A 16099-nucleotide genomic window follows, 5' to 3' on the forward strand; every position below is an offset into this window, starting at 1 on the left:
ACCATATAGATACATTTTATATTTTGCTTGCATCAATCATTTAGTACATAGAAGTATAAGTGAATGCCACACACATACACAGTTACTGTGACATCTATAAGAAAAGAAAAAAATCATAAAATCTTTCTGACTGATAAATGTTTCAAATACAGCATATTTAATGAGGAGGGGAAGCCTGCTTAGTAGGCAGTCCTTTTAATTTCCAGGAAACTTCCCTGGTCTACACGCTGAAAATCCCCTAAATCTGATTGTGACAAATGTCCAGTTGTTCTACATCCCAAAATGAGTGCCACGTGTTTATTGAGATAATCCCTTATAATTAATGCCAATCCTTTCGAAAAAGGTTTTGGGAGGAAAAAATCTTTAGAATATAGTCAATTATTATTATCTGTTTCTGCAATTCTACTTTAACACTCAGTCCTACCCTAGATAAACCACCTTTCTCTTTTTATTAACAGACTTCTAGAAAAAGTAATCAACTGTCTGCTGCTTTTGCCATTCCATTTATTCTTCCTCAAAAAGTTACCTTTTTTTTTTTCTATTCTTATTGTTCTCCTGAAACTGCCGGTTGATGTTTTGTAGTTTTGGTGTTGAACATATGTATACTCTGTTTGGAAATTCTGTTTTTGGTTTTTGTGACAATATTCTTTCTCCTTGTCCCAACACCAATTTCTCTACTATTTAACCACTTTTGGGTGCCCTTCTTCTTTAGATCACCTCTTGACTGCTGATCCCCAATCATTAACTCTCTCTTGTCTCATCCTACAAAATCAATCCAATCAGTGATTGTGGCTCCCACTATCACCTGTATAAAGACTCCATAGCCATACTGTCAGGATCACTTAAGAACTCAAGGCTCATATTTCAAATAACTTACTCTATATCACAATGTCCCACTGGCAAGATGATATGCCTCAGGAATGTACTGATGCAATGGACTAAAGAATTAATTAGTGGTCATGGCAAACCAGGGCAAATATTTGAAAATTATCCCTGCCCATAACTAATGTAAATGCAAAATGAACTTGCCATCCTCATAAATAATCTAGTCCCCATCTGAAGTAAGACACTATAAATTTTCTATTTACATAAGCCAAACCGGTTACCAAAATTCCAATTTTTCAATTTTTTCCCTATAATTATTTACAAGTTCAATAGCTTTCATAGTCATCCCCTCACCCTTATTGTCACAACACCACTTATTTAATTATTCCTTTTAATATTAACATTTATATTTGCATTTCATATTATTCCTAACTTTATCAATTCTTGACCTATAGTCTAAGCCCCTCTAATCCTATGCTTCAGTTGCTATCAGAAAGAAAGCTACATCAGATCACTCCTTGTTCAAACTTCATAAATGGCTCCTATAGGCACCAGTATTAATATATATATTGCATATTTTATACAGGATCCATTATGCTCAGGCTTCTGCTCACCTTTCCAACATCGAGTTTTCCTCCTGCTCAATTCACATCAAACTCCACACCTCCACAATAATGAGTTATTTCTACTCCCACTCCCCCTCTCCTAGGTCCTTCCATTACCTAAGCCTGTGTGTGTGATGTTTCATCTGCCCAGAATGATAGTCTATGTATTATTTACCTTGTAGACACTTGGTCATCCCTCACATCTATGCCTAACTACAAATTCCCTTATTTTCCCAGGGAGACTAAGAGGCTTCCTTTTCTATTCTTCTGCACTCCACCTGTATATTTTCATATTTCTATTAGACTAAATACCTAAATTTACCAAGACATTTCTGTATCTCAACAGAGTATTAGCTCCTTGAGTTTTGAGAACTTGCATTTAATTAATGTATGCCCATAAAAATTAAATTCTGTATGAAAACTCATCCTTTACTTGGTAAATACATATAAACTGTGAAATAAGAAACCAATCCAAATATAAATGACTGATGATTAATTAATGTAAGGGAATCCTTTCATCCACTCTTTAATTGATCATACATTTACCAGATGTTTATCGAGCACCTACCATGTGACAGAAACTATCCTTTCCTTGAGATATAAAAAGGTAAACAAAACAGACATTTTCTACTCCTATAGAGCTTACAGGCTTGTTTACTTAGGAAAAAGTCAGTGAAGTACATTACTGTAGAAAAAGTCATAAAAGTTTAATGGAGTAAAGCTGAATTTAAAATAATGTCTGCATGCTTACAGACAGAATTCCCTTTATTTCATTAAAAGCATATATGTCACATCAACTATGCAAGTGACTTTTGTTCTTTATGTATATCTGCTTTGAAATTTTTTAGCCTATGTAAAATAGCCATAACGTTTATAATATTGTGAGATTTGCACCCAATTTATATTAATTGTGGGGCTTTGAAATAAGAGCATTTTAGATTTCCAATAATAAAAACAGTATGTTCAAATATGTAAAGAACAATGGTAAATATAGTAAGAGGAAAGATTCATAAATGTAATAAGTCATTGGTACAATTAACAAGCAACCTTAAATTTTTAAAGTAATTCTCTGTAATAACATAAAATGGAGCCAATAATCAATAATTTAAGTCAGCATGTAAGCTCTTATCCAAAAATATAGGTTAATAATGAAGACAATAAGCTAATTATCTAAATGGAAATTTAGAGATTGCGTTGGCATATGCACAAAGCTCTGTAGAGAATGTTTTTACATTTTAGTAACCCCATATGAAGTGGAGACTGGGAATGGTCTTCCAGTTCCATTTCTCAGATCAGATTTGTGGTGTGTTCTTAAGTCAACCCACTCATAAATCCAGTGAAATCACCAGCATAGGAGTGAACAAAAGCCCATATGCTTAATATTATCATGAAATATAATGCACATGTATAGCCATAAGATGGAAAACCAGCCTGACAACAGAGCGATTCTGTGTAATGAGAACAGTAAACTTTTAGTATACTTTGGGAGGATAGATGAAGTCACATATGTTAGTAGAATTGCTTAAAATTTCTTTTTGAAACCATGCTCCACTAACCAGGAAAATTTTCTAAAGTTCTCCAATTTTTCTTTTTCATAAAATGACATTATATATATATTGGGCTCCAGTGTGGAGCCCAATGCACAGCTTGAACTCACGACCCTGAGGTCAAGACCTGAGCCGACATCAAGAGTCAGATGCTTAAGCAACTGAGCCACCTAGGTACCCCACAATATATTTTAAAATATCGACAGAAATACCTGGCTTGCACCATGAAGATATGGAAATCCACCAATAAAGACAGGTCCCAATTCTGGCAAGGGTTTTCCGGATACGTGATTGATAGATTCACTTGCTTTTATGGTCCTCCCTAGAATAGTCATTTCAGCTCTACATGGATCAAATTCTTGCCTGCAACCACTTAGGAAAAAAAAATTATCGTTTTAGCATGTGTTGTATAAACATTTGTGTGACCAATTAATTAAGCTATTAACAAAAGAAGAAAGATTTAAGTAAATAGATTATCTCACCATAAAACCAACAAAGCCAGAAGGAGATTAATCTGTTCTAAATTAGAAACCTTTAATGTTTTAAGTACATAAATACAAAGTTAAATTTTGACAGACAAAACAAATCATGGCAATCACTTAATGAAATAAATAAATCCTGATAATAAATAGATCATTCTCATCATGACTAAAATGACATTTGAGTGCAACATTCTACTTGAGATTTTTACATTGTTAAATTTTCTGTGTGAGTGAAAAATATTGTAAAGAATCAGGTTTAAATATGGCTATCCTGTGTACAATATACCTTTGCCTATAGAAGTGTGCGTGTGTGGGGCGCCTGGGTGGCACAGCGGTTAAGCGTCTGCCTTCGGCTCAGGGCGTGATTCCAGCGTTATGGGATCGAGCCCCACATCAGGCTCTTCTGCTGTGAGCCTGCTTCTTCCTCTCCCACTCCCCCTGCTTGTGTTCCCTTTCTCGCTGGCTGTCTCTATCTCTGTAGAATAAATAAAAAAAAAAAAAAAAAAAAAAAAAAAAAAAAAGAAGTGTACGTGTGTGTGTGTGTGCTTGTGTCTGTGTGTGTGTGTTTCTAGGCACTCTGTTTTATTGGTCCGTTATTTCTACCCCTGCACCAACATCACATTGCCTGAAATATCGATACTTTTTCTTAAATCCAGATAGTTGTACTATAAATCCTCTTACTTTGTTCAGCTTTTTGAATGAGATTATCAAATATCATTTTTTCCCTTTTTTCTCTTTATTGTGATGAATTATGTATGTTCACTGTTTTTTGAATGTTTGAATGCATTCCTGAAACATGTCTACTTGGTTGTAACATATGTTGATTTTATGAAACACAGGATATATTTTAAAGGATATATATGTTAAACAGAGTGCCCTCAAACTTCCTGGCTTGTACTGTTCTCATAACATTTTGGTATCAAGATTATGCTGTTCTTATGTTATTTCAGAAAGTTTATGTAATATTGACATTATATGTACCTTTCAATATGTGGTAGAATTCGCTAGTACAGTCACTTGGGCTTGGAGTTTTCTTTGAGGAAGGTATTAAGTATGGATGCAATGTATTTCATCAATGCATTATCATAATGTGTATTATGTCCATTTTATTAAATTGTGCTTTTTTCCTGAAACATTTTCATTTAATCAGAATTTTCAAAATTATTGGCATAAAATATTTTATTTATCAAAAATATTTGCATAAATATATTTATGCCAAATATTATTGCCAATAAAATATAATTGATGTTGGGACTCTAATGCTATCTGTCTTTCTTGTGATATTGGCCATTTGTGCCTTTTCTCATTTTATTTGTTTTTCAGATCAATCTTGGTAAGGAGTAGTACATTTCAAAGAACACACTTTTGGCACTGTTGATAGTTGTCATTCTAGGTTTGTTTTCTACTCCATTAACTTCTGCTCTTATTTTTATGATTTTCTCCTTTTCACTTTCTTTAGGCTTAATTTATAACTCTCCTGCTTCTAGGGTGTTTAATACATGATCTCAAGAGTATAAACTTCTTTCTAAGAATAAATTTAGCTATATACAAAAAGTTCCTTTTCATCATCTATTCAAACTATTTTCTAATTTCTTTTGTGATTTTTTGATGTTGTTGTTGGTCCAAGAATTACTCAGAACTGTACAGGGATTTCTGGTTATTTTGTATTATAAAATATTATAAAAGTTCAATCAAGCTTATTCAAAGAATATTCTGTTTGCTTCTAATTCTTGAAATTTATTCACTTAGGCTGCATAGCCCAGCATATGGTCGTTTTCGTAAAGTTTTCATGACCCCAGAAAGTCTGTTCTAGATATTTGAATACATACACACACACAAATATACACACATTAAGGCACTTCCGTAGTGAGTAAAGGACAGGAACAATGAAATAAATCATGTGTATGATGCATGTGCATTTTTTTCTTAGAAAAGTAGTTGGAGATTTTTTTTGCGTCCTCCTTCTATCTATATCATGATACAAATTTAATAAAGCTAAGACCAGGTATAGCCATGGAGACAATATTAATGCTTTGATAAAGAAAGTTTGGAAAGTTTTTGAAAAGATAATGCTGTTCTGTATATTAAGAACTTGAGAGAAAAAATGTGTTGAACAATTTTAGAACCCATTTGATATTCTTGGGTTCTGTATTTAGCAGCAAACTAGAAGCTTTCTGGGTTAATTACTTCTTTCAATTAAACTCTTAAAAATATCTTAGGGAGGATACAGCTTCTAGGAAGTTATTCATTAAATGATAAAAATAAAAAGCACAACTACTTTTACTCCAATCAATCTTTAAATTTTAATGTTTGGAAAAACAATTTGTACTGCTTTGTGATACTAAAATAGCAATAATAATTATTCACTAATTCTCTGTTAATGAACTCTTTTCCCATATTTCATTAAGCAAATGAAACCCATTAAACTGTCAAACATATTTATTTGGCCTTTGGTTATAACAACTGAAAAGGTAACTTAAATATATAGATATAGATATAGATATAGATATAGATATATAGATATGTATACATACTTTCTATTGTTTTTTTCCCTGGCTACAGAAGCAACATAAACTCATTATAATTTATCTGACATCTAATTTTTGAAGACAACAGACCCAAAATGGGTTAATTTATGCTAAGCCCCCACATCACCAAACCAAGACTTAATTACAGTTTCAGGGCACCCAGTAAAGGAACTTTAAACCAACCAATTAGGAAATACCTGATTAACATTAGTTAGGTAATCTGCATGATAATTCCCTGCCATCCCCTATGAAAAAGGTAAATAAACTTTTTTTTTTTTTTGGCCTGGTATAATTTCCTGTCTCTATTCCCTTTTGCCTATAAAATCCCTTGCCTTGCATAGCTCTTCAGAGCTCCTTTCTATCTGCTAGACTGAATACTCTGTAATTCATGAATCACTGAATTAAAGCCACTAAGATGTTTGAAATTTACTCCATTAAATTTTGTATCTAAAATATGTATACATATGTATTTATGTATTTACATTATAAATTAGAATATTTTATTCTAATGAAAACATTTTCTCTTTTTTTCTTCATTTAAATATCTGCACTTAGTCCATATTCAACTGTGGTTTTATTCTTATGGATCTGACTAGAAAATAAAAATGAGAAAATGTGACATACAGTACATATTAATACACAATGGTTCTAAGTTTTGCAGTACAGACTACACACAAATGCAGAGTAGAAATATTCGGAAATTGGCCCCTGTGTGATTAAGATGATTATTGTAGGAAGAGGGAAGAATAATAGATATCACAGATGTGAGATTTTGAGAAATGGTGAAAGCTGGAAGGGAAATGAATAAGGTAGAGTTTTAGGCTTTGTCTGCCTATAGCAGAGAATGAGAGCTCAGTTCAATACCAGATCTTTAAGCTTCTCTACTTTGAGCATGTGGAACATGTTATTCTCTACTGAGATTATAGTTGATTCACTACAATGTCAACAGCATGTGGAAAGAGAGGCATTTATTATGTTACTCCTGTATCCTCAAACCTACAACAGGGCCTTGTATGTGGCAAACACTACAGTATGTGTTGAATAATGATCAGTTTTACAAGACACTGTGTGAAATAAAATAGGTGCTTAATGACGACAGCATTTTTCTTTTGAAGATAGCATATACTTTATTCTTTCTAATTATATTTATTAGAAAATATTTCATAAAATGCTGAAAATATAAAAAAGGAAAAGCACAATAACCTGCATTTACCAGAAAGAACTATTATTATTGTATTGCAATTTAAAACTTTCATATCATGATAAAATGTTCCCCAAAGTTGAGAATGTAATATATAAACTCAGAGTATGCCTTTTTTGTTAATTTAATATAACAAAACATCTATGTGTTTTAATATTATTCCACACTATTAATTTTAATGAATGTATGGCAATTGTTTGTATATTTGTACTTTATTTCTAAAATGTCCAACCATTGGGTATTTGGGCATCTTTTTCGGTTTTTTCATCCTTTTCTGTAAAACTACAATATATGGCTATTTCATACATCTTAATACACACAACAATTTATTTTCTTAGTAAAATAACTAGAAGTTAACATGCAGTATATGAGCTTTCTCAATATCTATCTATCTATCTATCTATCTATCTATCTATCTATCTATCTATCTATTTGACAGAGACAGAGACAGCCAGCGAGAGCGGGAACACAAGCAGGGGAGTGGGAGACGAAGAAGCAGGCTCCCAGTGGAGGAGCCTGATGTGGGACTCGATCCCAGGACCCAGGATCACGCCCTGAGCCGAAGGCAGACACTTAACGACTGAGCCACCCAGGCGCCCCAAGCTTTCTCAGTATTTATATATTCATTTTCTTCAAAAATTGTTCTCAATTTACTGTCTGTGATGGTTAGTTTTATGTGGCAACTTAGCTATAGACTATAGTCTCCCGTTATTCAAACACTAATCTAGGTATTGCTGGGAAGGTATTTTGTAGATACGGTTAACATCTACAAGCAGCTGACTTTAAGTAAAGATTATTCTCCATAATGTGAGTAGACTTCATCCAATAAATTGGAAGGCTTTGAAGAGCAAAACTGAAGGTTCCTTGAAGAAGAAATTCCACCTGTGGTTTGCAGCATTAGGTCCCACCCAGAGATTTCCAGTCTGCAGGCCTGCCCCTCAGACTTTGTACTTATCCAGTCAGACCCCACAATCACATAAGCCAATTCCTTAAAATAAATCTCTTAATATATGTCTTCTGCTGGGTCTTTTCCTGGTAATGTCCTGACTAATACAGATTTTGGTACCTACAGTGCTGAGAGTCCAGAGATAATTATTTGACCTGATGTATAGGAAGATCTTTTATATTATCTTATAATCACATCAGTGAAGCAGTATTAATGTTAACTGAGTATGGAATTTGATTCTTTAATTGGATCTGGACCTGATAATAGTTTTTGTTAAAATCTCAAGACATGTCTCTCTTAATTAGTGTAAGCCACACAGAATTTAGTTCCTTAAAAAGGTATTCTGCATGAATAGTAATGGATCAGGCAATTGGCTTTGATTATCAACTTTCAGCTATAGACTTGCCATGACCTCTGATCTGAATAAATAAACAGAAGAACTCAAAGTATCAGGGAAAGATTCATATATCATAGTAGGAGATTAATTATTTATAATATCACATTTGAGGCTTTTCTCTAAAATTTATTATGGCTTTTATTATTGTTGTATAATTTCTAGTCACTGTCACAAAGGGTAAACTGCTTCACCATCAAGAACACTTATTACCTATGTACTAATTCTGTAGGCTTTCACCTTTGGATAAGTATGGGAATTTTTCTTTCATACTTAAAATTCTGCATTGGGTTATTCTTGTTTTCAAAGCTATTATCATTTCTGAAATAAATTACCCACTGTAAATGAATACAAGGATGGCATATTATCTTTTCTCATACACATATTCCAGAGATCTGGCAGCTAAGCTGAAGAAAGATGAAAGTAAGTACACCTCCATTATAACAATGTAGACCATCATGTTTTCTTTGCCAAAAATGCAATTCTAATATTTCATCTAGCAGGATTGTTATTTTATTCAAGAGATACACTTTTTAACAGCAGTCATATCTTTCCCCTTAGGCTCATTAGAGTGGAGGCAATGCTATTCTGATTGTGTCCGACTGAATCTAACAGGAATTGACTGAACGTAAGAAAACAGTCTTAAGCATTATTGTTTAGCATTTGCTGATGATACAGTTTGCCTAGCACACCATGCAGTGTGAAATTTTTCCATCAAGGCTTTTTAATGCTTTCTCTAAAATCAGCACACAGGGTGCTTTAAAGGTCAAATGAGTAGAATAATTTTTTTTGCGTAATTATAAATACATAGAGAACTCTATTCAAGACTCCTGGTGTTTGAACTACCTTTAATTGTTCTTCTCCCAAACTTGTAGTGATTGCTCATATCTGTCATTTGTATTCACATAATAGTAATCATTAACAACTCTCCACTAATTAGAACTTGAAAGAAAAGTTTAGTGTGCCATATATTCTATTCATTATGCTTAAGTATTCAGGGTAGATGCCAGGAAAGGTCAAATAACTATGCTGAACACAATAGAGACGTGGGTGACCTACTGTTTTATTATTTGCATGCCTAACATCGTACAGCAACAATTTCTAAGCTTTCACATGTCTTAGCAAAGACTAGAGGGAATACATGGAATAGGCCAATCTTATAAATAAACAATCAAAAAGGCAGCAAATAGTAAAATTTCATTATGTTGGACATTAACTTTCTAATTATTCTTGAGCATTATAAAAGTCACGGTTTAGAACTTACTGATTTCTTTCTTTTTTTTTTTTTTAAGATTTTATTTATTTATTCGACAGAGATAGAGACAGCCAGCGAGAGAAGGAACACAAGCAGGGGGAGTGGGAGAGGAAGAAGCAGGCTCACAGCGGAGGAGCCTGACGTGGGGCTCGATCCCATAACACCGGGATCACACCCTGAGCCGAAGGCAGATGCTCAACCGCTGTGCCACCCAGGCGCCCCTTGAACTTACTGATTTCTACCTTATATTTAAGAAAGCATTTTTAATTGGCAGTGATTAAACCTTACCATAGAACCTGAACATGTGTGTATTCTCCTTAACTGCTTATCACACTCACATTGAAAACATCATTAATTTACTTAATCAGCCATAAATATAAAGAAATTACTATAAATTCAAAATAACTATAAGGAGAATTTAAACCCCTAAGCTGTCTAGTCTCACAAACAGAAATAAAAGACAGACATCAATTTGTATATTTGATGTCAATACACAATTATTTATCTGATCAAATTACCCCTGATATCTAGGGGAATTTTATATGCACTTAGCTTATAAGAAATTCATTAATTCCCTCTAAAAATTGATTTTAAAAGGGATTAAATAAATAGGGGATATTTCTGTTGATGAAGGTGGATTTGGTTCTTATAATATTTATTCAAGTAGTTTCCGCAGGGTACATGGATTGCTCCCAGCTTCCACTCCTGATCACATCTTTGAAAAAATTAAGTTCAACTCCTCAATTTACTGCCAAAAAAATTAAGTCTAAAAATTTTCATCCGGAATTCAAGCACCCACCCCTCCAATTTAGGCTCTTATTTATCTATCTCTGACAGCTCCACAACAGGAATTTTCTGTTATATTTAGATAGCATTGTTCCTTCCACCTGCCAACGTTTCTCTTCTATCTATTTAAATGCTGCTCATAATTAAGAGCTTACTTAAGCTTCACTTATTACCTAAAATGTTACTAATATTTGCAGTCTTAATGATCTCTTCACCATCTAATACCACCAACAGTGTGCTATTCATTTTTGCATTCAATTATGTAGTGTTTTCTCTTGTTATATGACTGCTTAGTCTCTCCAGTGAAAAAATAACCTCTCAATTGGCAGAGTTATGATTTGTCCATCTTTGATTTTTAATAAAACTAAGGCATTGGCTTTACATTTTAGTTTACAGCATCAATTGTGTTCCTAGAAATACATCAACTATTCCCTTAACAAGTGTGATTCTAAGGCAGCAGCTTTGTCATGGTCAGAAAGCCCACAAGCTGCCAGGTTCTTAGATGCCACTTCCACTGTGACCACACACTGGCCCTGGTCTCCATGTTAGGATAGGATTATCCCTCCGCCCATGGGGCTTTCTACTGGCAAAGTAACTGTTGGCATTCATTGGGCCACAGTCAGATTTTCTAACAATTATGGGCAGCTGAGCAAAGAATAGCTTAAAGCTCCGAATTTACTACTGACGATACCATGCAATTGAGTTGTTTTCTGGCTAGTTCTACACTAAGTATTATGCTAGTTGATTTTTCTTTTGGAATCTTGACAAAATTTTTTAAAAGATTTTATTATTTATTTTAGAGAGAGCGAGTGTGAGCAGGGAGATGGGTGAAGGGAGAGAGAGAGAGAGAGAAAATCTCAAGCAGACTCCAGTACATGGAGCCCCACTCAGGATCGATCTCACAACCCTGAGATCATGACCTGAGCCATGATTCTTCTGAAAGACTGTTTCCTGCTAAAAATTTCAGATCTTTGCACTAGATAAATGGATTTAAAAATATATATATATATATATACATATTTTTTAATATTTTATTTATTTATTTGAGAGAGTGAGTGAGAGAGAGAACACAAGGAGGGGCAGGGGAAGAGGGAGAGGGACTGATCCGGGGCTGGATCCCAGGACCCTGGTATCATGACCTGAGCCGAAGGCAGATGCTTAACCAAATGAGCCACCCGGGTGCCCCTGGATAAATGGATTTTTAAATATATTCTTGCTTTTGTGATTGAGATTAAATATCAGTGATATGGTTAATATCCTATATTAACTATAGTGGTTCTAATTAAATATTTCAGGATCTGTAAAACAATACTCAATACTAATATAATAGACATTAGATTATTAGATACTAAGATCACTGTTTAAATTTAATCAGGAACAATATATCCAATTATTATCTTTATCATTATGAGCAATTAGCCACTTTAGTCATAATTCCTTGGGATGAAATATCTACTTTAGAAAAAGAACACTAATAAGACTTCATAAATTAGGTTAATTTAGCACACATTTAGATGTTATATTTGGAAAAATTATATAAATTTAATATTTTAAATATTATATTCTTAATTTCTGAATACTCATAAAATATGTCTTTAAAATTTTACTTTTCTGAAGTATTAAAAGGATAAAGGAAACCAGCAGACCAATTTTGAAATACAACTGATTAGTTTTAAAGACAGTTTATATAATGGTACCTTAATTTCTAGCATGGGCAATCCCTCAGAGAATTTTTGGGTGTATTGTGACTGCCTTCAAAACAGTTCAAGAAGATATCAGAAGTGGAAGTGATAGAGGAAATCCATTTATTCAGAGAAATAAGGGGAGGATCAAAAAGCACATGGAAACGTATAAAGTGATGTGGTGATGAAATCATCCTCAGAGGACCTCCTTTCATTCCTAACTCTAAAAATCTGCCCTTGGAGTTTCAGAGACATTGGCAGCTCGTGTATGGATTACACTGCAAGTGTATACCTAACATTCTGTGATGGGGTTGGTCAGCACATCACACTTCAAAGAGTGCTAATGATTTCATTATGAGAATTTAGAGAGTAGGTCCCTAGTCAGATTAGTTACAGAATTAAGTTCCACAGAGCTCAACATATTGGTGGGCATTTTTCAGTTTAATTTAGTTGCAGTTCCACAATTATGCATAAAGCCTATTTGCCTTAAGAAATGTCACTGGGGATTCCAGATTATTCTGCTGTATTGCACATCTTTTATTGGAGGGGGGGAGAGAAAATGAGGCACTGTAGCTACCTGATACCATAAAAGTTGTTTGCTCACTTGAATTTCATTTTAGAAATATCTATGTTACTTCTGTTTCCTGGTCCTTTCCTAAACTGTTTAATATATAAACAAACATACAAATGTAATATATATGTTTCAAATTATGTATACACACATTTTTAAGAAGAAAGAGGAAAAGCATGGACTTTGGAGTCAGAAAGAATTCCTTCTGACTGTCAGCTTCATCTCTTATTATCTAGGAGACATTTACTCTTAATTTGTCATGCAGGTTTTTTTCAATATTATTATGTGTCAGGCAAGACAGTCTATGCAAGGATACAAGATTGACAAATCGGCATTAGTGCCATCTTTTGTAATTCAAATCTCAAGAGAGAGGATAACATACAGTAAGCATCAAAATGCTTAAAGGAGTTGGGGGCTAATTTAAACTGAGATGACAGGGAACACATTCTCAAGAAAGTAAGATTTGAGATGGACTCTGAAAAATAAGTAGCTATCTATCAGAAGACCAGCAGAATGAGGTAAGAATGTGCTAGGTAGAGGGAACATCATATACAAAAGCCCCAGAGGGCAGAAGGAGGGACTTGGGTAAACTGAAAGAAAACCTGGGGGTTCTGGAGCACAATCGTGTGTGGGAATGTTGGCAGGAAAACAGTATTAGAGAAATGGGCAAGACTACTTAATTTTTTTTTACTCCATAAATGTAATGTATTGGTAAGTTTAATGGTAAAGATGTGTATCAATCCACACATCTCTTGATTGTCAAATAGAAAACTTGAGCAATTAGAAAAAAAAAGTCAGACACTCTATAAATTCTAGTTTTTTTGTTTGGTTGATTGGTTTTGTTTGGTGTTTTAGTCTCCTGGGTCCACCATAACAAAATACCACTGACTGGGAGGCTTAAACAAACAACAAAAACTTATTTTTCTACAGATCAAGGGCTGGGAATCCAAGATCAAGGCGTTAGTATGTTTGGTTTGCCCTGAGAGCCCACTCTTCAGTTTGCCTTGGTTGCTTTTTCCCTGTATCCTCACATGGCCTCTTCTGTGTGTGCGTACATTTCTGGTGTCTCTTCCTCTACAAGTAAGGACATCAGTAATATTTGATTAGGGCCCACCCATATAATTGCACTGAACCATAAGCACTTCTATAAAGACCGTATCTCCAAATACAATCACATTCTAAGGTACTTGGGGTTAGGACTTCAACGTAGGGATTTTGTGGCGACAAAACTAATCCATAATGTTTTATTTGTTCAGATTGTTGTTAAATTGGAAGTTTGTTTCTCTCTTTCATTCCAGGTTAGATAATCTTAAACTCACCCTTTTCTCTGGAAGTGTTTTAACCTGTAAGTCTCTTGCTTTACCACCCCCTCCCTTTTTATGCTCTGTATGCAGTTTTATACTCCTGTCTTCGAAGTAATCAGTATTCTAGCTGCTCTAAATTAACTGTTAACTCTGGATCACAAAATGGATAAGCCCATAGTCATATTTATATATCATATATACAAAAGAATTTTTGTTTTTCTAGGCTAAAGTTAGATTTAAACTATACATAGTTGTGAATAAAAAAATACATTTATCAAACAACAGACTGTATGATCTAAGGTTAATATTGGTAGAATATTGATAAAACAATGGGCTAAGTAATGTAATAGAAAAGATATTATCATCAACAGTTAGAAAACTATTGAGGCAAAGCAAAAAGCTATTTAAATGACACTAAGCTAAGAAAAACAATGTTAAGGAACTATGGAAAATACACTATTCAATGGAAGTCTGTTGAAATGCAGAGATCTAGCTCATCCAGACACTTATTGCCACCATATATTCTAGGTGAAATTAGTCATCCTTTCCTTACTTACCCATATTAGATATATTGAGTGTTCTGTATATTATCTTGTTTACATTGTAAACATTATTATTATCCCCACTTAACATCTGAGATAATCAGGATTCAGAAGCTTGACCAGACCAAACAACTTGTCCAAAACCACTGCTAATGGCTCCAAAGCTGGGATTTCTTGATCCTTGATTCTAAAACCATGCTGCTTTCTTTGCCTTCCTCTGATACACCAAGGGGAAAAATAGAGAGGCAAGCCATTATACAGATGTTCAGTTGGTGAACCTCTGCAAGGTGTACATGTGCCCAAGAGACTAGTCATGCAGAGTTACAGGAAATTCATGGAAATCAAAGGATAATATATTTGAAAATGGCTGTTGAATGTTTACTTCTATCAAAAACACACATACATGCACGGACACACACACATACCTACACAGAACAATAAAGTTTCATGAGCAATTGGGTTTCATCATCCATCACTTGGAGTCAGACAAAAGCTGCTATGGGAAGACTTAGGCAAACCCAGTATAGCATTAAATCCATCATCACAATGACATCTATATTTACGGGGTCTCAAATTGCAGCAACTTCGACTCAGAAATCATACTTATGACCATTCTTTCAGATAACTTGAAGATGGACAATAAAATTTAAATGAAAACTGATGATTTGAACCATAAAATTTTAGCTTTCAGTTATATTGGCTGCATATAGCCAAATTCACAAACTCTAGTTCATTCTTAAAGGGTTCTTTAAATTGGAATTGACTCTTAGAGAAAGGTCTCATCATTTATCACACAAGATAATATTTAAAATACCAAAATGGAGATGCTGGAATATCCTGACATACCTGGTGCTGAAAGAGAAATATGGGTTCTAATTCCTCACCTGAGATGTTAAGCCAGATTCAGTGCTACATAAATGTAAGTTGTTTTCAAATTGTTTTTTTATATATTGTTTTTAAAAATTAGATAAAAATAACTTTAAATATCACTGTATGGTATAAGCATATAAATACATATATACACACTCACCATACAATTTTTTAAAAAGTAATATGTAACAGAGTTTTAAAAGAAATTATCTTTGGAATATGATTTCTGTCCTAATCCTTCAGATTAAGAAAAATTTTATGGAAGAGCAAATGGAGAATAAATAGTTAATAAAAACATTTTCTCATTATTGTGTTTGAAACAATGCTTTATAGTTCAAGACCTGTAGGATCTAAAGATATAAAACATAAGTGCAATTTGAACTGCTTTGTAAAAGAAAGGAACTGCAGAAAGTCACAACTATGTGGGTTAGTCTCCCTTTTCTACAAACCAAGTAACCTGGGTTTTATACCTGGGTATAGCAGTAAATGCATTCCTTCCTTCCTTCCTTCCTTCCTTCCTTCCTTCCTTCCTTCCTTCCTTCCTCCCTCCCCTCCCCTCCC

General features: G+C 33.9%; 1 protein-coding gene across 1 annotated transcript in view; it reads right to left on the reverse strand.

Moving 5' to 3' along the window:
• Nucleotides 1–16099, reverse strand: part of EYS (eyes shut homolog) — a 1484071-nt gene that overhangs the window by 554669 nt on the left and 913303 nt on the right. Inside the window, 1 exon segment of the mRNA XM_034648271.1 lies at nt 3190–3340. Within this exon segment, the coding sequence (XP_034504162.1) occupies nt 3190–3340 (151 nt within the window).

This window comes from Ailuropoda melanoleuca, chromosome 19 (assembly GCF_002007445.2).
Source record: "Ailuropoda melanoleuca isolate Jingjing chromosome 19, ASM200744v2, whole genome shotgun sequence".
NCBI lineage: Eukaryota > Metazoa > Chordata > Mammalia > Carnivora > Ursidae > Ailuropoda > Ailuropoda melanoleuca.